Here is a 25,112-nt window from a genome sequence, read left to right as displayed (position 1 = left end):
AAAGGTGGATACGATGGAGTCATGTTATCAGCTGATTCAATGCACCCTATTTATCCCGCATTGTTTCAAACCCCGGTCAGTGGCCTTTCTTACCGTACGCCGCCTTACTACAACTACTACCAGCCTCCTTTCAGTTACTACCCCTCATATCCCGATCACTAAACATACTAAAGAAATCTCATCATTTTCACGAACCCAGGCGGAAGCTACAGAACAGGAAGTATTTTCCAGTTCCTGTTCAAATGTAAGTACATGTACAGTTATTAATTACTGCAATACGTTGACTGTATGATTCTCTGGGGTTAATATCTGAAGGAATGAATAGGGCAAAAAATTGTCGTTCACTCTCTCTTGTTCATAGATATTCAAATTCATCACATGTCCAGTTCAAGATACGTATATGAATATCATTAGGACAATAGGAAAATTATGGTTTCGATCACTGGCCGTAACAGGCTTTCAAATAGTTAACTTAGAGTCGTTAATATACATTGTAGGTAGCAGTTGTTCCTTAATTAATTAGAACTAGAAATGAAATTCACATGTTTTATATATGAGAGTTCAGAAACCAAAATTGTTCAATATTTTACCAAACATTTGCAGCGAAAAAATGGGTGGTATTTTCTGGAAGAGACGTACGATGTAGAGTGTACATGTACATCATTCGGGTTAGAAGGCTACAATGAACTTGATTTTTAGATGATAATGCAAAACAAAAGAAAAAACAAAATTGAATGTTTCTATAAGTAATAATAGAGCCAATAAAAACCATTGTAAAGGACTTTGATTTAGAAAAAAAATGTATTCTCCTATTCATTACCATCTTCCTTAGATTTTACAGTCTTCGGAGAATGTACTTCCTTTTCTTTGTGATTGGTAGAAAATTTATTTAATATATTTCATTGGTTGAATCTCTGCTTTATTACAATCATTCTCTCACATCTGTCAACGCTTGGAATCATGTGACAATATAATCAAATGATATAAACAATCATTCTCGGTTTCCTTTCGCTTTAAAAGTTCTGGCAACAGGTGATACATCAGGCTCTTTTTATAGCCCACTGGCACTTTAATAAGTACATATTTACCGCTTAGCTGTTTGTCTCTTATTTTACAAGTTTTATCGTATTTTTACAGACTTTTGATTCCATGTTTACATTTAAATTTCCACCACGTGAATGTCCTACATTCATACGCATATTACGAAGTAGTTCCAAATTTGGATCAGAAACCGGCGACTTTAAACAATTTACAGTAAGCATCAGTTTAATTGCACCAAAAAAATATTTAGTTCAAAACATAAATGTTGGGTATAAGAAACTTTTACAAGATTTCAGTAAAAAGCCGTTGACAGAGGTATAGTGCGAGAAGTTCCGGAACTCTGGGTAGAGAATGCAATACACTATGCTGGTGATCTAATTTACGTACGACTTAACAATTTTACACAAGATTTCCAATCTTAAAAAACAGAGAGAAAACGAAGAGAAGAAAATTGCAATATATTCAAACTAATCCTTTCATCTAATTCACAGCAAAATATAAAAATCGCTTCTATGATTCAATAAATAACAGAAATAGTCTTTTTGCACGGAAACCTTAAAATTCTTCTCGAAAAAAAAATGGAGAATTTTCAGCTATGTAGTATATTTTGTTTCTTGCTGTATGAAAAATAAATATAATTTTATCAAACACACTGAACATCTGCTTTTCACTGTTTGATTGAGGTTGAGAAGAAATGATAATTCAAGAAAAAAGTACTATACAGTAGCTTCTAGCAGGTGTTTTTAAAAACTCTATCGTACCCAGTATATGAGATTTACAATTTTGGAAAATGCTTGATTATGTGGTCATTTGATAAAAAAGATATAAATACTTAAAGCATATGGTACATTTATATCAGTTTAATGTGTATGGAAGACAGCAAGCTTTTAAAAAGTTATAATACTTGTACTTATTTATTGAATTGTTGTTATAAAAAGTTATACTCGTAATTATGTATAAATGTTTCTGTTTACACAGTGTTCCTGGCTTCTGTGTTAGTCCCTATACTAATTACGTCTCTATCGATGATGGTGAACAGCGTCAGATGAAGAAAACTGGTAAGTGGCTACGCTATATTTAGAAGTAATAAATCAATCTGGTTTTCTCAGATGATTTGCTATTTCAAAACGTTGGAGAAAATGCATTTTGCAAACCATTTTATCCGACATATTCTTAAAAACAATGTGTGTAATATCATATTCAGAGTCTGATTTATTGGTTTCAAAGAATCTCTGAAACTAAGACGTACAAAAGAATTATTTCATATTAATATGTATTGTGCTTAGATTTTAAGAATGTGAATCTTTGGTTCATGTCCGCATTTTTCCACATGTGCTTATTTAATGATTCAATAAGAATAAATAGTAGAACCTGAAATAGATATCTTATAATATCTACAAGATTATTTACCTAGAGCAGAATCATTGGTAGAAAAAACGTTAAAAAGTAAATGTATGGAAGGCACTAGCGGAAAAAAAAGTTTTAAACCAGAGCCCCATGGCCCATATCAGTCACTTAAGTATTGACGTATCACTAGTCTGAATGATTATAAATTCTATATTTTCCTGTTCTGCACGTCTAATCTAAATTATAATATTCAGCAGCAATATTAAAATGGATGTGTTCTTTCAAAAGAAAAGTGAAAATAACGAACAGGGATCAATCTCCTACATCCCATAAAGAATAGAAAATTAAGAGTAGTGCAAACACGGACCCCTGGACACATCAAAGTTCGGATCAGGTGCCTAGGAGGAGTAATGACCCCCAGTTGACCGGCCACCCTCGATCTTGATGAGATAAACAGAATCGAAATCAGTATGTAAAGAACGGCCTAACAATTGGTATGAAACACGTCATACAGCATTCGACCTCACGACAGGTTGTATTTGCAAATAAGGTCATTATGGCGAGTTTAGAATTTGCGAAATGCTGACTTTAAATGAGACTGTATTTGTCAATAGCTTGTCTCGATTCATCATACGGAGAACATGTTTTCACGTATCGAATCAGTTGAGAGACATAACAACCACATACAGGTGATAATGGTACATAAACATGGAAGGTTGACCATGAAGAGTCATCGCTTTTGTCGAAAAGTTATGTTGTTAGTTTGCCGTTAATATTTATGTTCAATAAAATATCAAAATATGTAGCAGATATGGAAGACTTGTCTTTTATTTCGAGTTCACTTGGAAATATCGAATCAATATATGAATGGAAATTAACATTGTTAATGAATAAGACTTTGTCGACATATCTAAATGTTTAATTAAAGGTCCCAGTAAGATATTTTTCATATTTTCTCATGTAGAAGCTTTCGAATAAATTCTGCTTCATAAGAATATAAAATAGGTTGGCTAAGAAAGGAGCACAATTCGTGTCCACTGGGAATTATGTTGGAAGACTTGATCACCAAAGACAACGTATATAATGTCAATGAGCAACCCTGGCATCTTTTTAATATCAGCTTAGGAGTAGTTGTGCGTAGAATCAATGTGGTATAGACCATAGTAAATGATAACGACTAACTCACTATGAAAATTCTGACATCATCATGGTATCTAATCCTCTATCCCGGGAATTGTGAAATTTACAAGTTTGGTAGTCCTTCTTGCTCTTCATAACTAAACTTATACATTTAGTCTTCCTTAGGAGTGCACAGATAAAGTTTTCAAAATTTGGTTCATTTTTGCCCTGTACGTAAACCCCCGGAGGTGATGAAATCCTGAAATTACAATTTATGCCCCCTTTGTCCCAAAGATACTTCATACCAAATTTAAAAAATATTGGAAGGATGGTTACAATTATCAAAAAGTAAAAAAAAAAGTGCCCAATTGTTAACGGACGACGGGTGCTGATTAATAGATCCCCGGAATGACTCAGGTAAACTGGAGATATTTCAGTGCGCAGGTTTAGGTCCACGCCCCAAATTCTTTATGAAAGGAAAGAGCATTTTGAATTTTCTAACATTTTAAATATGTACATGGATTTCATCGCATGCTTCATTATTATTTTCATTTGTTTTTAAATGTCTAGGCATAAATACACTAAATACTTTACAACTTGGAGACCGCAAATATCGGGAAATTCCAATCAAACGTTGTACCATGTTGTAGTCTTGTTCCATGTAGGAAAAATTGCCCTTTCAGTTGAAAATGATTTAGATAAAATCAGAATTTCCTATTTTTATTACATGCAGAATCAGGTTTACTTTGTTTTCATATTGAATATTGCATAAAATGAACACAATTAAAACGGAAAACGACATTGTATTTATCCATTTTGTTTTATCTTCAGACATCTAGCTTCTACTGGATGAGAAAGATGATGATGATGATGATGACGATAACCTGTCATAAACCGAACATCATTCCGCAGTTTTGTTTGTGCGATGTCCTTTAATAGATCGCTTTGATAATTAAAGGACATATTTCGATAATTGGTCGTTATTTTGTAAATTATATGAAAATATTTCGAAGGAAACCTTTCTGAAGTCTTACCGTATTTAAAATTTAGTATATTATAATATGCTTCAAAAAATCTACAAAATGGTAGATACATATAAGTTTTTTTTCTGTCAAACGTCCAGATGGTTAGAAGAAATGTGACGTTTGTTAAACAGTTTTAGGGTGACTGTTAAGGTCGTTTTGGGTTCGGATTTGACTGAAGTAATATATACTTAACTGAATAAGGAGGGTTTTTTATCCTGCTATTTGATGTAACCTACAGGATCATTTCGCCAATAAGATGTATATCTAATAGCGAAGGAGCAAAATCAGATTACTGTATATATTTATGGAGAGGACTAAAAAAGACAATGCCTCCTACTTATGTTTAATGATAAAATGTTGTTTAAATCAAATTATTTACAGGTAAATTTGCATGTTTATCCAAAAGAAAACCCGAAGAATCAGTCACAAAATTCTGATTCGTCAAAACTTCAGTACTACGATATTTCTTGTTTAACGTTCATTTCGAGTAGATCCCACTCATGTAGAAACGTTACCCGGATGAAGGTGAAGTACCACACATTTGACTTCTATGTGGTGCTTCCGGTCGTAGCAGTTGGGGTTCTTATCTGCCGCGATATGGAACCTCCGTATTTACGGTCATGTCCCAAAGACCCGTGCCTTCTGATGATGGGATCGACAACAGAACACAGGACTCCCCGTTTGCGAATCCAGCGCCCGAACCATTGGGCTAAATATGATTTCTTGGTACACTGATTTTGACTACGGATTACGGATTACTCAGTTTACCTTATTACATGTGTAAGACAGAACTCACGGGGGGCGTGACTGGTCGAGGGGTGATGCTTACTCCTCCTAGGCAACCGATCCCACATCTGGTATATCCAGGGGTCCAGGTTTGCTCAACTCTTTATTTTGTATTCCTTATAGGAGTTATGAGATTGATCATTTTTCGTCATCTTCACCTTTCATTTTATATACATGTATGTAATTACACTTTCTAAAGGTCATGTCTATAAGTAAGACTATATAAATAAGGGAAAATATAACATTTTATCAACATGAAAGAATTCAAAATACAGGTAACGTGTTTTCCGATCTTATAAACAAGCCCTTAACATGTAGTTTTTCCGTTTTACAGAGAAAAATCTTAAATTCATTAGAGTTTTACATTCATATATGATGCTAAAAAATTACCAACACGCACAATAAAACGTATGTTATGAAGAAAAAATGTATATTATTTTAACTCGGTAGACGCCGTATGGCTGTCATAGCTGGCATTGTTAAATTTTAATGCCGCATTCCCCGAGGAGTCGCTGGTCACCTTGTATTTCTTTCCTTTTCCTTCAAATCTCTTGCAACATAACTTTTTCCAGTTATATCTCAGTTTCTTTCCCCTGGCGATAAACAGGATAAAGATGATGAATCCCTGAAACGTTGTTAGAATGGTAAAGATGTAACTGAACACGACTCTCGCGTCCTCTATAGCCAATATACCAAATGTCCAGCTCAATCCTGAAAAGGTTGGACAAAATGAATAGGTGGAGAGAATAAAAATGCTATACATACGTTTAATAAGAGAACATCTGAACAATTTTATCTTGTTGATAAAAGAAGACAGTGAATTATATTTCCAATTTACACCATTAATGGTTTCATAATTTGATACCTAGAATAATAAATATTGATATAGATGCCCTCAAATTCATCATAGCCCTCTTGGATTCGGACTGATTGGACTGCAGAGTCTTTGAACGAGTAAGTAAAGTTTTCAAAACCATGAAGAAAATGATGCAGTTTATAAGAATGATCAGAGCCATGGGTATTAGAAATGCGAAATAGAAAGGTGTTCGTGACATCCAGCAACTGTAACATAAAGATAGATTATTAACATAAAAATAGATACAGTGACATAAAGATAGATATAACAACATGAAAAATAGATACAGTGACATAAAGATAGATACATTAACATGAAGATAGATACATTAACATGAAGATAGATACATTAACATAACGATAGATATATCAACATAAACATAGATGAAAGGTGAAGGTAATGAATAGTGATCAAACTCATAACTCCAATAAGCAATACAACAAGAAGCCCATGGCCCACATCGCTCACCTGAGTCACCTTGGCCCATATCTGAAGACTTTCCATATATATTTGCATGTAAAACCTTGGTCCCTATTATGACCCAAACTACCCTTTGCAAACTTTAATCTACACTATGTCAGAAAGCTTTCATGTAAATGTCAACTTCTTTGGCCCAATGGTTCTTTTAAAGCTTTTTTCTATATTTGTATGTAAAACTTTGACCCCCCCTCCACTTGTGGCCCCATCTTACCCCCGGGGACCATGATTTGAATAAACTTGAATCTGCACTATGTCAGAAAGTTTTCTTGTAAATATCAGCTTTTCTGACTCAGTGGTTATTGAGAAAAAGATTTTAACTATATATTTGTATGTAAAACTTTGATCCCCCTTGTGGCCCCATCCTACCCCCGGAGCCCATGATTTGAAGAAACTTGAATCTGCACTATGTCAGAAAGTTTTCATGTAAAAATCAGCTTTTCTGGCTCAGTGGTTCTTGAGAAGAAGATTTTTCCTATATATTTGTATGTAAAACTTTGATCCCCTATTGTGGCCCCATCCAACCCCCGGAACCCATGATTTGAACAAACTTGAATCTGCAGTATGTCAGGAAGCTTTCATGTAAATCTCAGCTTTTCTGGCTCAGTGGTTCTTGAGAAGAAGATTTTTAAAGTTTTTCCCCATATATTTGTGTGTAAAACTTTGATCCCCCTTTGGGGCCCCATCTTATCCCCGGGGGCCATGATTTGAACAAACTTGAATCTGCACTATGTCAGAAAGTTTTCATGTAAAAATCAGCTTTTCTGGCTTAGTGGTTCTTGAGAAGAAGATTTTTAAAAATTTTCCCTATATATTTGTGTGTAAAACTTTGATCCCCCCCTTGGGGCCCCATCTTATCCCCGGGGGCCATGATTTGAACAAACTTGAATCTGCACTATGTCAGGAAGCTTTCATGTAAATCTCAGCTTTTCTGGCTTAGTGGTTCTTGAGAAGAAGATTTTTAAAGTTGTTCCCTATATATTTGTGTGTAAAACTTTGATCCCCCCTTGGGGCCCCATCTTATCCCCGGGGGCCATGATTTGAACAAACTTGAATCTGCATTATGTCAGGAAGCTTTCATGTAAATCTCAGCTTTTCTGGCTCAGTGGTTCTTGAGAAGAAGATTTTTAAATGACACCACCCTATTTTTGCATTTTTGTGATTATCTCCCCTTTGAAAGGGACATGGCCCTTCATTTGAACAAACTTGAAAGCCCTTCACCCAAGGATGCTTTTGGCCAAGTTAGGTTGAAATTGGCCCAGTGGTTCTGGAGAAGAAGTCGAAAATGTGAAAAGTTTACAGACAGATGGACAGACGGACAAACGGACGGACGGACAGACAGACAGACGGACAGACAGACAGACGGACGCCGGACAAAATGTGATCAGAATAGCTCACTTGAACCTTCGGTTCAGGTGAGCTAAAAACACACACCTCTGGATATACCAGAAGTGGGATCACGTGCTTAGGAGGAGAAAGCATCCCCTGTCGACCGATCACACCCGCCGCCAGCCCTATACCCTGATCAGGTAAAGGACTGTATTGACATAAAAATAGATACATTTACAAAAAGATAGATACATTAACATAAAGATAGATACATTTACATAAATGTAGATACATTAACATAAAAATAGACAAATCAATATACAGAGAGATACATTAACATAGAAATAGATACATTTACATAAACATAGATATATTTGCATGAACTTAGATACATTAACATACAGATAGATACATTTTCATAAAGATAGATACATTTTCATAAAGATAGATACATTTACATAGATATAGATACATTAACTTAAAGATAGATACATTAAAATGAAGATAGATACATTAACATAAAAATAGACATATTTACATAAAATTAGATACATTAACATGAAGATAGATACATTAATATAAAAATATATACATTAACATAAAGATAGATCGATTAACATAAAAATAGATACAGCAACATAAAGATATATACATTAAGTTAAAGATAGATACATTAACATAAAGATAGATACATTAACTTAAAGATAGATACATTAACTTAAAAATAGATACATTAACATACAGATAGATACATTAACAAATATATAGAGACATTAACATAAAAATAGATACAATAACATAAAGATAGATACATTAACATAAAGATAGATACATTAACATACAGATAGATACATTAACATGTAGATAGATACACTAACATAAAGATAGATACATTAACATAAAGATAGATACATTAACATAAAAATAGATACATTAACATACAGATAGATACATTAACATAAATATAGATACATTAACTTAAAGATAGATACATTAACATACAGATAGATACATTAACATAAAGATATATACATTGACATAACGATAAATATATCAACATAAAAAGAGATACATTAACATAAAGATAGATAAATTAACATACAGATAGATACATTAACATAAAGATAGATACAGTAACATAACGATAGATACATTGACATAACGATATATACGTTTCAATAAATATAGATACATTAACATGAAGATAGGTTTATTAACATTAAGATAGATATATTAACATAAAGGTAGATACGTTAACTTAAAGATAAATACATTAATTATCTCCCTCATGCATAGCTCTTATCCTTGGACGAATTTATTTCGGATTTCAAACATGTCGGTTGAGCATCACTGAAGAGACATTATTTGTCGAAATGCACATCTGTTGCATCAAAATTGGTACCGTATAAGTTTTACATTAACATAAAAATAGATACAGTAGCTTAAAAATAGATACATTAACTTAAAGATACATACATTAACATAAAAGTAGATACGTTAACATAAAAATAGATACATTAACATACAACTAGATACATTAACATACAGATAAATACATTAACATACATATAGATACATTAACCTAAAGATAGATACATCAATATACAGATAGATACATTAACCTAAAGATAGATACATTAACATACATGTATAGATGCATTAACATGTAGATAGATACATTAACATGAAGATAGATACATTAACATGTAGATAGATACATTAACATGAAAATAGATATATTAACATGAAGATAGATACATTAACATGAAAATAGATACATTAACATGAAAATAAATACATGTACCTTAACATGTAGGTAGATACATTAACGTAAATATAGATCCATTAACATAAAAATAATTAGACTGACATACAAATAGATACATTAACATAAAAATAGATACATTTACATACAAATAGATACATTAACATAAAAATAGATACATTTACATACAAATAGATACATTAACATAAAAATAGATACATTTACATACAAATAGATACATTAACATAAAAATAGATACATTTACATACAAATAGATACATTAATATAAAAATAGATACATAAACATGAAACTTTACTTTTCTTATGAATTATAATGATATCCATTTTCTCTTGCGTTGCAGTTCTGAAGAATGCACGTAGGAAGTTTGATAAATATACGTAGTATGTCTGTTTTATCCTCTAGGAATTCGGACAGAAATGAAAGTAGAATGTAAATATCAAGCTAAATTTCATTCCTAAAAAGGATGTGAACTGTAACCTCCACTCTGGCATACTTTTGTACAATATAATGACTATATACAAGTCATGTTTTTTACTTGTTTTTTTTTTTCGTCTAATGCAAGATTTTGTCACGTACGTCATGTATCAATGAACCACCGAAATATTTGACAAGAGAGATACCCTGAATGGACGCCTCGTGAATCTCAGGATTGTTTCTGTCTCATGCATTGTCTCATACGTCGTGTAACAGTGAACCAGGGAAGATTTTGACGAGAAATGTCCTGAACGGACCCCCCTCCCCCCCCCTCTCTCTCTCTCTCTCTCTCTCTCTCTCTCTCTCTCTCTCTCTCTCTCTCTCTGATTCGATAACAGTACCATGATAAATCATACTTACTAATAGTTTCCTCCCTTATATAAATCATAATCCACTGCTAGAACAATGATTACCGGCAGCAGAGGCAAACCTGGACAATTTAAGCAAACAGACGGTAAAATGACATTTTATCATTTTTTTTTAACACAGGAAAATGGCTTATTCAAATAGATGTCTTCGTACATCTTTTGCCTTGAATTTTACAGAGGCAAAAATAATTTACAAATTTCCCGTATTTACTGTAAATTCCTAAATATACGCGAGGAATTTATTATTGCGTAATTTCGCGAGAAACTTCACTCGCTAAAAAATATTTCTCGCTTTTATTTTCGTATAGCTAAAATACCTGCAAAAACACATGATCGACAGAACACTCGCGAATTTATTTTCTCGCGATTTGACGTCCATGAGTCAATTCGAGATAATAAGTACTCTTGTAAAATAAGGAATCTACAGTATTAAGATTCAATGATCTGTAAAATTAACTTACCCCAGGCTGGGATGGAGGCCTTGAGCATGAATCTGGGTATGTAAGTACCCAAGACGCGTACAAATCTTAGATACTGAAGAAAACCCTCAACTAACATCCACATGAAGGATACCAACAGGAAGTAGTGCATTAGCGCCGCCACAGCTATGCAACCATAGTAACTCTCCGTGCGTTCCATTCCCGCCAAAAATATAATCATTGAACAGAGTAAGGCTAAAGCGAGGTTCAGAAGAGTTTGTTGTCCTCTTCCCTGTCGTAGCGGCCTGTAATAATCATTTAAAAACTCGTAAAACATTCACAACGTAAACGGCAGTAGGGAGGACTTTCAGACTTTCAATGACCGTTGGACATATGTATACAAATGATAAGATATCCTTTTTATACGCCCGTCTTTAGACGGGACGTATTATGGTACAGCGATGTATGTACGTCCGTCCGTCCGTCTGTCCGCCCGTCCATCCGTCCGTCCGTTCGGGGTTTTCTCTCTATAATTTCATTTCCTTTCACATATCATGCTGAAACTTGCTGTGTGACTTCTTTGTGGGTCACTGTAAATCATACTGCAATTTTGATCCATTTCGACCTTTTTTCCAGGAGTTTTGCCCCTTTATTTGGAAATAATTATTATATGGAGGGTACATAATTTGTCCGCCCTACACCTCCCACAGTGTTCAAATGAGAGCCTTCTTATTTTGTGGAGTGTTTGTATGGGTATTGAAGATGTGTATGTGGGATGGAATTTGATTTTCTACAATTATTTAGAAAATTACAGGTTGTTGAACTTAGTCTATTTGGAAATTAATATTCTATGGAGGGTACATAATTTGTCTGCCCAACTCCTCTCACAGTTTTCAAGTGAGGACCTTCTTATTTTGTGGAGTGTTTGTATAGGTACTGAAGATGTGCATGTGGGATGGATTTTGATTTTCTACAATGTTTGAGAAAATTACATGTTGTTGAATTTAATCTATTTGGAAATTAATATTCTATGGAGGGTACATAATTTGTCCGCCCTACTCCTCCCACAGTTTTCAAGTGAGGACCATATTATTTTGTGGAGTGTTTGTATCGGTATTGAAGATGTGCATCTGGGGAAGGATTTTGATTTTCTTTCATTTTTGAAAAAAATTACAGGTTGTTGAACTTGGTCCATTTGGAGGAAATCTCTATTTTTAAGCTAAGACCCTTTGTTCATATGAAAGTTTGTCACAGCCTCATGATGGCTGATACTACCTGAAGCAAAGTTTTACAAATTATAGTACAAGAAAAACACCATATGCAAGCATTTCGCGGGCGTATTATGTACCTTTATAAATCATCCTATTTGATTTTAAACATACATACAAAAACCTACTTGAAAAGGATAAATGACAATACTGTGAACCCTAGTCCTATAATAGATAGACTGAATCCGATGATAGTGATGACAGAAAGGATTACGGTGTTGGTTGGGTCAATTATATCACCTTGACCTTTGATATCCTACATGAAAGAAATATGGGAATATATTGCATAACTCATGGTATAAGTTTTAGAAACTGTTAACGAATAATGTCGTACTTTATATCACAACAGTTAATAGATATTCTTAGTGAAACATTTGCATATTTTAAATTTTTGTTGTTAGTATACATGTATAACTTACCAAAAGAATGGCGAAATTTGTGAGGTGGTCACACTGACATACAACCCGTCCATCATCCATAACTTCCGTTTTCTGACAGCCGATAGTGGACCATCCACCGGAAGTATCATACAAGGAGTGATTCCAAAACCCACATACCGATTCTACTGTGTCCTGCGTATGTGAAATGCATTTACTTGTATCAAAATGTAAAAATACCTGCATGTTTATTAGATGCAACGAAATATAGAAATAATCTTGGCGAATGTCTTTCTGTTTTGCAGTTGATCAACTCCAAAGCTTAACTTCCAAATGAGCTTTTATTATTCAACACATCCTCTTTTCTAAAATTCAGAACTTCATTAGTGTGAGTGCTCTTTACGTTCTGGAAACGATTTTGGAATTCACTTGTAGCAACGAAGTGTAACCTATGAACAACACTTCTCAATTGATAAAGAATTTTATAACAAATGAATTAGTACATTTTATAGATCGATTATTACAACAAATAAATTAGTGCATTTTAAAGATCGGTTATTACTTGACACCGTGGTTCAATCAATTTTTATGGGTATCATATTTCATAGTCAAAACCCCATTTCTTTTGTTTATGAATTCATAGGGACTCCTGTTTAGAATAGTTCCTCAGTACCCCTTGCTTGTTGTAGGAAGTGGCAAAATGGGGCGGTCCTTCGGATGAGTTCGCAAAAACCGAGGCCCCGTATCACAGCAGGTGCCAAACGATAGAAATTCCTCCCTTCTCAAAGGCCGTAATCTCCGAGTTTATGCCTAAAATTTGCAGTCCTTCATCAACAATGGTGTCGTCTCCATATGGGTGAAAAATTTTCGAGAGGGACGTTAAAGAATATAAAATCAATTTATCAATAGTGAAATGTCCACGTTATCCTTTAAAGGGACTGATTCACGATTTTCCCAAAACGTTTGTTTTTCACTTTTAATGATCAAAATATACTGTCTAATATGTTTAAAAGATATCATATAAAAATTAAGGTTATACACTATCACAGAAGCTGGTTTTAGGGAGTTTATTATTTGTTTTGTAAACAAAGATTGTGGTATGCTATTGTTTAGGAAATTTTCAAAAGAAATGGATATTGATCAAAGTTAATCATATCTTTCACATTTCAAGCATTCTTTGGGTAAAATGTGTCATCTAAAAATTAAAATTTGTGACTCTGCTTTATATTACAAAGTTATTGTTTCACCGGTTTGTTTGTATATATTAAAAAACTCGAGTCTTTGTTTACATAACACAGATTTAAGGTTAAAATATTGCTTTTATTCGTGCATTCAGAAAGTCAAAATTTTGGCTGTCAACATTAAATGAGTTATATTTTTAATGTTTAACATCAAAAATGAAAAATATTTTTCTCGAAAATCGTGAACCAGTGGCTTTAAGCTCCATTCTCCTAATTACACCACGAAAATCAAGAAATTTGTTTATCATAAAAAAAACTTAAGAAATCAATGTAAATATGCTATGATACAATTCATGTCACATACATTTAAGGGCTTATATACAGAGGTGACAAATTTGCCTCCAAGGTCCGTGACAACTTTTCCCTCTGTAATGAGAGTTGCTGACCACACGTTTCCATTCAGCTCGTATCGCTTGTTGTTTGACCTCACTTGGAACAATTTCGTATTTTCGTAAACTGTGAAGATTGCTTTCGTTTTGTTTCCTGTAAAGTTTAACGTGTAGAAAATTGTTCTCTGACATAAAACAAACAGGTCTTCTCCTGACCGGAAATTACGTGTATTGGAAAAATTATTCATTAAAAAAAGAAACCATACTTTATTCAATACTCGATATGCAATATATGCAAACTCGATATTCAATATATACAAACTTCTGTATAACATTTGTTTCATTTTCTTGTCTTTTTCATGTTCTTCATTTGAATTTGTCTGTCCTTTTTCTATTATGTCTATCACTTTATGCTTTATATTTCCTTAAGGACATATAATTGGTTGCTTAAATCTCATGATGTAGACAATTTTGTGCCTTATTTTTTAGTGCATTTTTTTTTACACTATTACGCGTTAAATATACACAGAAATGGGAATATTCCGTAGACTCACCATGAACGGAGACTTCCGGAAGAACAATACCGGCATTTACAGAAGATAAATTTGAATATTCCTCCGTGGTAATGAGATTGACAGTCTCATTTGACAAGTCAGCGTTTCCATCCTTCTTCTTTACCTGAATCGCTGTAACGTATCAATATATTCTGTTATCAGTACTTTCACTAGAATATCGTAACATTTTACTACATACTCAGTAACAATGATGCATCATTGCCTCCTTACCTACGACGGACGGAGCGTCTGGAGCAACAACAGCTACAGCATATCCCTTCTGAAAGTTCTGATACAGGGCTTCATTAAAGGCAGTATTCCTCGTAATCGTCTCCACACTCTCTATTATGCTGCAGTATTAGAGTATAATCTATTTTGAATTTCTCTAAATCCACTATCTATATTTAAAACACAACTAAAAAGGCTAGGTATCGTGTTTTCTTTTCGAATTTGTTGATCTGTGCATTTTGGGTTTCCTTCTCGGAGATACACCGCCGCGGTAGCCGAGAGGTTAGAGCGTTCGCCATGTGGTAGGCCGGGGTTCGAATCCCGGCCGCGACAGACCCAAGTCGTTAAAACGGGTAGTGATAGTTCCATCGCCAAACGCTCGGCATCAGGTGTGAATGTCACGGGTCCTCGGAGATATCCCGTGTCACAGTAGGTGTGGCACGCTATAGAACCCTCAATGGCCGTAAGCGCCGAGCGTAGGCCTAAATTTGAAGCCATTCACCGGTCTTGGTGACGTCTCCATCAGAGTGAAAAATTCTCGAGCGAGACGTTAAGCAAGACACAATCTCGGAGATACTGCATTTTCTCAAAATCAGAAAGAAAGCCAGTTATGTCAGCATAAATTCAAGAAAATTCAGTTCTACACTGTTTACCTTGTTGTACTGCTGTCAATATCACGAGCAGTCTTTAGTATGCTCTCGGGGGCTTCCAACACGTTTGTAAAAGTTTGCAATACATCATCCAACGTCTGAAAAGGAATTCAACACAGACTGAAAATTGAAATATACATGTAGAAGAGAGTAAGCAATCATCGATTTAAAGAAATCCATTTAGTTTTAAACCTTTTAACTTTATTTTTCGTGGAATACATTTCACATGTCTTTTGAATTTGACCTCCTGTGTCGAGGCAGACGTTCACACGTTAAACAACCTTCACTGATACGGTCAATAGCGCTAAACATAGGTCGAAATTAGTGATACCTCACCTACAGCTGTTGACGTCTCAATATGAATTAAAAATTCTCGACGGGATGTAAAGCATCCAACTAACCAATCACATAGAATATTTTTCTCTCCATATCATGGGGATATGTGGATCGGACAATACTATGAAAAATTCTCAATACAGCTATATTACTTTCGTTGTTATACGCCCCTTCGAGAATTTTTCATTTTTCATTCATATCATGGCGTCGTGGTAGTAAGTGAAGTACCACAAATTTAAACATATGCAGTGCACTTAGGGTCGTAACAGTGACTCAAAAGTTTCCTTAATGTGCCAACACCTGTCGTGATACAGGACCTCCGTTTTTAATGCCTCATCCGAAAGACCCGTGCCCCTTCACTTTTACATCCCGACCGCTTGGTGGAGGAACAGTCACCATTTATTTCTTTTTACGCCTGAAGCATGGCACGGTCAAAATGCAAGCGAGCTCGAACTACAAACTTCCGGTCACGAATTCACAAACTTCTGGTTACAAATCGAACGATCTGACCACTGAGTCACCGTGACTTGTATTACAAGATGAAAGGTGAAGATAACGAACAGTGATCAATCTCATAACTCCTACAAGCAATACAAAATAGATAGTTGGGCAAACACAGACCCCTGGACACACCAGAGGTGGGATCAGATGCCAAGGAGGAGTAAGCATCCCCTGTCGACTGGTCACACCCGCCGTAAGCCCTATATCCTGATCAGGTAAACGGAGTTATCCGCAATCAAATCAGTGTGCCAAGAACGGCTTAACAATCGGTATGAAACACGTCAGACGGCATTTGACCCCATGATAGGTTGTATTGACGAACTAGATCGTTATAACGACCATATAATTTGCTAAATGCTGACTTCAATCGAGACTGTTGAAACCCCTGTACCATCAACTAGTTTTTAAGTAGCTTACCTCGATTCAAAAACTGACTATACGCAGAACAAGCGCTTGCATATCGAATCAGTTGAGATATATAAACACCATATACAGGTGATAATGGAATATTGTTACATAAATATTGGAAGTTGACGATGAAGAAGCTGAAATCATCCCGTTTGTCATACAGTTGAGTTGTCAGTTTGCCGTTAATGTCTACTTTCAATAAAATATCTAAGTATGAAGCAGAAGTGGACGACTCTGTGATGTCCTTTATTTCGAGCTCACATGGATATATCAAATCGACATATGAATGAAAGTTATTATTGTTAATAGACAAAACGTCATCGATATATCGAAATGTCGAATTGAAGGCAACATTAGGACACTATTTTTAAGATATTACTGTATCTTTATAACTTGGTGATAAGCAGAAAAGCTAAAGCCATGACTAAAGTCAGTAACATGAATCATCAATTATCAATGAATGATAATTAAAAGACAATTATTCATCATCAGTCAATATCAACTAAAGGCAGTTTCCTAAGTTATTACTGGATAACAATTTGTAAATTGGTCAACACTTGGGAAAATTTTATAATTTATCACTAGATGATGATTGTTGGCCAGTCAACACTACGCCTATAGTAGTTGTGTAAACTATTACCAGCGAACTGTTGGAGGATCGGTTAACACTATCAAGTAGCGATTTCATCACTACATATGCATCACTCCTGGTTGGGGTTCTGAATTCACGAAAAGTAACCACAAGTAAGCAGACAATAAAACTAAAAGCGAAATCTGTTTGTGAATCTATTAGATCTGGAAAAGTTGACCTTGATAATATTAATCAATCAAATATCTTCGGCCTTTCGTTTTCTGAGTAAAGAGGTCTCCTCCTTGTTAAAGTACAAGAGTTATGGATTAGAGTTGTGGATAAATAGAAAGAAAATTAATCTTCCCCAATCTTAAATCTCGAGGGCTTACCTGAACAGATATTGATGGGATTTTGGCAATATTTTGTAGTATAACTGCGGTGTAGACCACATCTGAAACATCAAGCCTCGATGGATTGCTAGTAAGGTTAGCGAGACCGGCAGCAATGCTCTCAATGTTGCTGGTGTCTAGAGAAATCTGGAGTGTGTAACAAGATTCATCATCATCGATTGCATCGTATGTGCTCATACCGTTCATCATGCTAGCTTTTAACAAACATATTGGTCCCTTAAAGAAATGTTCAACTGTTTGAAAAATTCCAATAATTTTTATATCTATGACGTCGTGTCGTTGGTCCACTAATCAAAAGGAGTATTTCACTCGGTTTTAATGGACATAATGAGAAATTCTATAGCGTGTTTGTCAGATTGAATTTAGACTAAACGGGTTAATATTCTGTGAAGTCTATAATCAACGTCTATAGTATGTTCTAGATCTCCAAATTTTCTCATGGCTGAGGAATAAATGTCATTTTCAGTGATGGAAGGTGAAGATAAAAACAGTGATTAATCTCATAAATCCCATAAGCAATACAAATTAGATCGTTGGGCAAACACGGACCCTTGGACACACCAGAGGTGGGATCAGATGCCTAGGAGAAGTAAGCATCCCCTGTCGACCCTCCGTGAGCCCTAAACTTTATCTTGATCAGGTAAACGGAGTTATCCATAGTCAAAATCAATGTGCCACGAACGGTCTAACAATTGGTATGAAACACGTCAGACAGCATTTGACACAATGATAGGTTGTATTGGCAAACTAGATCGTTATAACGACCATAGAATTTGCGAAAAGCTGACTTTAAAAGGAGACTGTTAAAACCCCTGCACCATCAACTTGTTTGCAAGTAGCTTGCCCCGATTTAAAAACTTACCATACGCTGTAAAATCTCTTGCGTATTGAGAGATATAAACACCATATGCAGGTGATAATGGAACAATACATACATGCATACATACATATATATATATATATATATATATATATATATATATATATATATATACTGTTGTTATCATCAGTAAATTTGTGAATACGAGTTCGAATACAGGACGTGGATCCTTTCTACGAGACTTATGATGATGAAGTCAAGTGAAATGTTCGCACATAACTGCATCTCATAATGTGACACAAATAATCTTGGAGATGACGTAAAACAACGAAACAAATAAATGTAAGGTGAAGATAACGAACAGTGATCAATCTCATCATTCCTATAAATCCATGATTAAAAACTACCTGGCAAATAGAATGTCATCACATATGATGTTGTTGACACGAACTGTGTTACACAAAGGACGAATATTATGGATAGAGAAAGTGATTTCGAAGTCTTAGAGGTGGGATCACTTATCAGTGTGTAAATGTAAGAATGTAGTGTAAAATGTGAAACCTTTCCCATATGTTCCTTTCAAAAGTTTTTATTTGGGAGAACTATACTTTTAGGACATCCTAGTTTGCTACTGTTAGACTTTTTTCTATTTTCTACTGTTCAGCTTTGTAAATTAGTTTTATTTACCATCTGTTGGTGTTTGAACAAACTTTTATAATTTTGATGAATATGAAACTCACTGGTAGAGAATATGTGAAAACTTATATTAATACATAAATGCAGGTCTATATGTACTTTTTCATCAAATAGGTTTGTGTTTCTTCTTTTGTGTAGTTTGATCAATATATATATTATATCTAGATCTAGTTTAGTTATCAAAATCTGTTACCAAGAAAATAATACTGATGTACTACCCCCCTCTCTCTCTCTTTCCCCTATTTTTTTTTATTTTTTTTTACATCATACATATACTTATATAAAAGAATAAGATAATATGAAATGCAGACAGTATACCTGATGTTATTGAGTACGTATTTCAAAATGAATATATTGTGTAAAAATGCCCATGTTTTAGGACTCACATACTTGTACATCCGTATGTCACGAAGTGGACTGTAACAAAAAAAGTATACATGTGTATTCTCTTTAATAAACTTCCCATGCAGATTATGTGTATCTGATTCGTGGAATATAATAGTATAATCTGATTTAGGGAAGTCAAGTTTAATTCATGTAAACAGCTCAATGTTTCTGAAGAGTAAACATACACACATACATGTTCTGGTGTTTGAACATGTAGGCCTAACAGAACTTAACCGTATTAGAGAATCAATACCCCTTCACGCTAACGCAGATTAAGAATGATAAAAAAAAAAAACAAATAGTGAAAAGAATATCCCACATTACCATGGTTTGTGTTTCTATAGACACTGTCGCCGTTGCACTGTATTGGCAAGAATCTTTTACTTCCACGAGAATAACAAAATCCTTCGTTATGTTAGCTTTCATTAACTTTTTCGCTACTGTTATTTGCCCTAAAAGAAAAAGGAACATTATCATATCATTATCTAAACAATGTTCATCAGAATGACTAAGTAAGATTAAGGTAGTTCCACCCTCATGTGACTCATCAATATGAATAGTTCAAATGCAAAATCTGTATTAATTTCCAATGAATGAAAGGTGAAGATAACGAACAGTGATCAATCTCATAACTCCGACAAGCAATACAAAATAGATAGTTGGGCAAACACGGACCCCTGAACACACCAGAGATGGGGTCATGTGCCTAGGAAGAGTAAGCATCCCCTGTCGACCGGTCACACCTGCCATGAGCCCTATATACTGATCAGGCAAACGGAGCCATCCGCAGTCAAAATCAGTGTGCCAAGAACGGCTTAACAATCGGCACGAAACACGTCAGATGGCACCTGACCCAATGCTAGGTTGTATTGACGAACCAGATCGCCACAACGATCACAAAATCCGCGAAACACCGACCCCAATCGACACCACCGAAACCCCAACACCTTCAACATGTCCGCCAGCAGCCCACCTCGATCCACAAACCGACCACACGTAGAACAAGCTCTTGTATATCGAATCAGCCGAGATGCACAAACACCATACGGAGGCGGCAACGGAACACCGCCACACAAACACGGGAAGCCGATAACGGAGAAGCCGAAACAACACCACCTGCCACACAGTTGAGCCGTCAGTCCGCCGTCAATGTCCACCCCAATAAGATATCCAAGTATGAAGCAGACGTGGACGACTCTGGTGGCCTTCACTTCGAGCCCACAGGGATATATCAAATCGACATATGAATGAAAGTTAGTATTGTTAACATACAAAACGCAATCGATATATCGAAATGTCAAATCGAAGGCCACAGCGAGAGACTCTTTCTTCTCACGTAGAAGTTTCCGAACAAACTCCGCCCCACATGAACATAAAAAACAGGTCAGCTAACAAAGGAGCACAATCCGTGCCCATGGGAACTCCAACAGACTGCTGGAAGACCTGATCACCAAAGACCATGAAGATATTGTCAATGAGGAACTCTAGCATATTTTTGATTTCAACTTAAGAGTACTTATGCGTGGAATCAGAGTGGCGTTTAACAAAGCAAGCCCCCGGATGATCAATCACCAGACACGAATACCTCCGCCCTCCACTCCTGCCGAAGAAGCAACCGTCCACCACGTGAAAATGTCCAGTCCTCAATTTATCGCGCGGAATGGTCGTGTACAGCGCCGAATAGTCATAGGCTCCAGTGCTATCGATTTTGGGAACATTCTGCGATTTGAAGTTGACCAAGAGCTCCTTAGAATTTTCTAGAATCCACATTTGATTAACATCACTTCTGGCATATGTAGTCGCACAGTAAGCCTGAAGTTTCTCTCTCACAGCCGTCAACACTCCCGCGAGGAGCAAAGACAGGGACCTGGCAGAGCACCCACTGGATCCAGCAATGTATCTTAGATTTAATACCAAAGAAAATTTGTATGTTGTCACCTTTTGCAAGATGTCAGGCGTATATATATAAAAACAGAAGAATAAATCAACATCAGACAATCACACATTTTAGTAAAACAGAATAGTGAAAAAGATAAACTTTTAAATTCAACAGTTTAGAACATCTGCTTATTTATGAATACGTGTATGTATAAATAATTGTGGATATTAATGAAAACATTGTATAATAGACACACGGTAGAGGAAATACCAACATAGGAGTTAATACACTTGACAATATTATTTTTATTATGAATAATTGATAATCTATGGAAAATATAATTTTTTTAAATATCATTTGTCGACCTGTTTTATTTTATCCAGTGGATAAAATTCCTCTGAAAGATATATATATATATATATATATCATATATATATCATATATATATATTATATATATATATATATATATATATATATATATATATATATATATATATATATATATATCATGCGCAAAGTGTTTAATTTCCTATGAAAAAGAATTTGCTAAAAATTATGACATCACAAGAGGATCGATCTACCTTAAACGCTTACGAGTTTGTATAAGTATGTAATACCCATCTGGTCCACGGCGAAATATTGCAAAGCATGCGTAAATGATGGATGCTGCAAGGTGGTGAAATTGACCTCCTCTGTGTAGTCTACTCCCGTCACCTCCAGCAGCAGTACAAAGGAACCCACAGCTAAGTGGTCAGGAATCTTTGCTGAGAACGTAGAGTTAGAAAATGCTATTACAGTATCTGGAAATAAAGGTTCATAGATACAAAATTTAGTTTTGAATTGTAATAAAATTATTTTATCAATATTCACATCCACAAGACATGGAAGTTCCACTTCTGTATTGAATGACACTACTTTCATTTATGAACTCTGATACAATGTTTAGAAGTGAGCTCTATCTAATAACAATTCTGTTTGAGTTGCATTTATCATAACAAGTTCTTTAGCAGAGAGAATTTAAGTTGGAATTCCTTTTTGCCATTGAATCGGTTGAAAAAAGTATCCCCCAAAGCAATTGACCTCGCAGTACCATGTTTATCTTTTTATGAAAAGGTCGCGGTAGCCTAGTGGTTAAAGTACACACTTCGCAATCGGTGTATAAAACTGTCTTTAATGAATCATATCTGTACAAATATCTTAGATGAGTAAGCAGGATAATAGAAAATCAATAGTATTTATTATTCTCACTGTTTTCAAGGCATGCTTTGATAGCATAGGCTGTCCCAGTTATTGCAGTGCCCAAGTTCGCCCAATCGAACTCGTCTCCTTTGTCTATACTTCCGGTAGACACTTTAAATCCCTCTGCGCATGGTCCTAAACAGTCTCCGTTTGTGATTACATTATCTCCCTCACAGCGCCTTATAAAAAATGTTAATGCATCCAGTTTAAACAAGGGTACCGTAAACGGTACATAATACACCCATGAGAAGGTCATATAGGGTGTTTTCATTATAAAATTGATTAGCAAACATGGTAAAAACCCCAGGAGTTGTAGAAATTTACTTAAGGTGGTACCAACCATCATCAAGCTGTAACATACTTTGTTTTGCTACATATGAAGAAATGAAGATCAGCAATATATTACCTGGTATTTTAGATTTTCATATCTATTCAGGGTAGATTATTCGATATGTGGGGTACCCTATTAATCTGTGGGTCGTAGATTGGAATCTCGCAGAGTTTGAATTTTTAAATTTAACAAATTAATGTACTTTTTCAAGATCTTCTGCAAAATCTATTACATCAGCTCAATGTTTTATGAATGTAATACTTTCCTTTTATTATAAATTTCTTGGGTTCTCATACTTCCTTAAACCTCCATCAAAAGACACCCATCTGTTGGGAATCAAAATCCTACAAGTTGTGTACAAAGACCCTAGCTTTAAACCTGTGAGATGAAATAAAAGGACAACCATATACCCACATTATAACATAGATATTTCCTCAAAACTGACGAAGTTCAACTTATAATTTTTCTAAAAACAATTGAAGAAAATCAAAATCCATACCATGGTTCTTTTCAATACTCTTACAAGTATTCTATAAAAAAGGACCTCACTTGAAATTATGGGAAGAGTTAGGAAATTATATACCCCCATATAGGATGTATATTCAAATAAAGGGGAAAACCCCTAGAGGAGAGGATTAAAATTGCAACATGATCAAGAGTGACCAACAAAGAAGCTACATAGCAAGTTTCTGTTTAATATGAGACAGAGAAATGAAAATAGAAACAGAAAACCCCAAACGGACGTACAGACATCGATGTACCATAATAAGTCCCGTCAAAAGACGGGCGTGTAAAAACCAACTAAAACAATTACTTCTCATATATACGCATGTAAGAGACAGATATCCAGTGGGAAAAAAAAGGTACATGTATGAAAGATATTTCTATCTTTCATATCATGTGACATAGTTAAGCGGATGAATTGTTAATTCATCTGCTTGTTATGAAAACAACAATCATGACAACATGATGTTAAGCATCCTATATATTTCGGCCTTTAAACGTAGATGACTTCTCAGAGGCTAATGAAAATAGGAACACAATGATGAAAAAAGTCAGTTACCTTAAATTACTGAATTAATGCACCATGATTCATTTAATATCCCCACCCCGCCCAAATATTTAATACTTATTTATTTAATTTTAGTACTAGTTATATCTCAGCATTCCCTCTTCCAACGCCCACAAATGTCTCCGATATAGCAAGTGTCTGCAATGTATATTGAGACTTGAGCCCTTGTAGGTTTGGTAATTTGGACACGAAAGTGAAATACATGTATTATGTCCACTTACAAAAACCACTTGAAAACCCTGTTTACACACTTGTTAAATAACTCTTCATTTGATATCATTATCAATGCTCCTTTCAAAACAAAAACGTGCGATTTGGATTAGACCTAACCGAGACTTTGTAGAAGATCAGATGAATTCGCGCTGCACGGAAAGACCTTCCCTACAAATAGGCGAAACGACGTCAAACGTCACCCCGATATTGATTTAGGCCCAAAGTCTCATCTTTAAGACGTGTCAGTTTTATAGATAATAAAGTTAAAGTCATTGATTTTAAGGTTTATAATTCAATGTTTAAATATTAGCCAAATTACAAGTACATGTACTATATTGTGTGTGTACAGGTATGGTGATAACTCTAGGTGTTTTATTCAAAGACCAAAAACTCTAATACTATTCACTCAATCATTAATCGGTTGATTTTCTGTAAGCACCGTAGTTGCCAAAATTAAGGTCCTAGAGTCCAATTCGTTTTTAATGTATAGTGAACATTTCATTTTGCAAAATCTCAATATGACGTCCCTAGGTTCAAGGAAAACGGCAAATACTTAGAAATATGAGAGAAAA

At 34.9% G+C, this 25,112-nt stretch overlaps 2 protein-coding genes across 4 annotated transcripts in view; one reads left to right on the top strand and one right to left on the bottom strand.

The window, feature by feature from the left end:
• The window catches only part of LOC125678557 (uncharacterized), a 213,387-nt gene that overhangs the window by 82,497 nt on the left and 105,778 nt on the right, over positions 1-25,112 (top strand). The gene's annotated exons all lie outside the window — the stretch shown is intronic.
• Positions 5,551-14,186, bottom strand: LOC125678567 (adhesion G-protein coupled receptor G2-like). 3 transcript variants are annotated; one of them, XM_056156102.1, is made up of 7 exons: positions 13,347-14,185; positions 12,716-12,868; positions 12,425-12,552; positions 11,071-11,333; positions 10,602-10,671; positions 6,184-6,380; positions 5,551-6,029 (listed from the first exon to the last, which is right to left on the bottom strand). In XM_056156102.1, the coding sequence occupies exons 2-7, from the start codon at positions 12,773-12,775 to the stop codon at positions 5,752-5,754; spliced, it is 996 nt and encodes a 331-aa protein (XP_056012077.1). In that variant the 5' UTR covers positions 12,776-12,868; positions 13,347-14,185; the 3' UTR covers positions 5,551-5,751. The 3 variants fall into 3 exon arrangements, with proteins under 3 accessions (XP_056012077.1, XP_048773083.2, XP_056012076.1); XM_048917126.2 differs by having other exon boundaries at positions 13,354-14,185; XM_056156101.1 differs by having other exon boundaries at positions 12,716-14,186.

This window comes from Ostrea edulis, chromosome 2 (assembly GCF_947568905.1).
Source record: "Ostrea edulis chromosome 2, xbOstEdul1.1, whole genome shotgun sequence".
Classification (NCBI taxonomy): Eukaryota; Metazoa; Mollusca; class Bivalvia; order Ostreida; family Ostreidae; genus Ostrea; species Ostrea edulis.
This window is presented reverse-complemented; position numbering and strand designations above follow the sequence as displayed.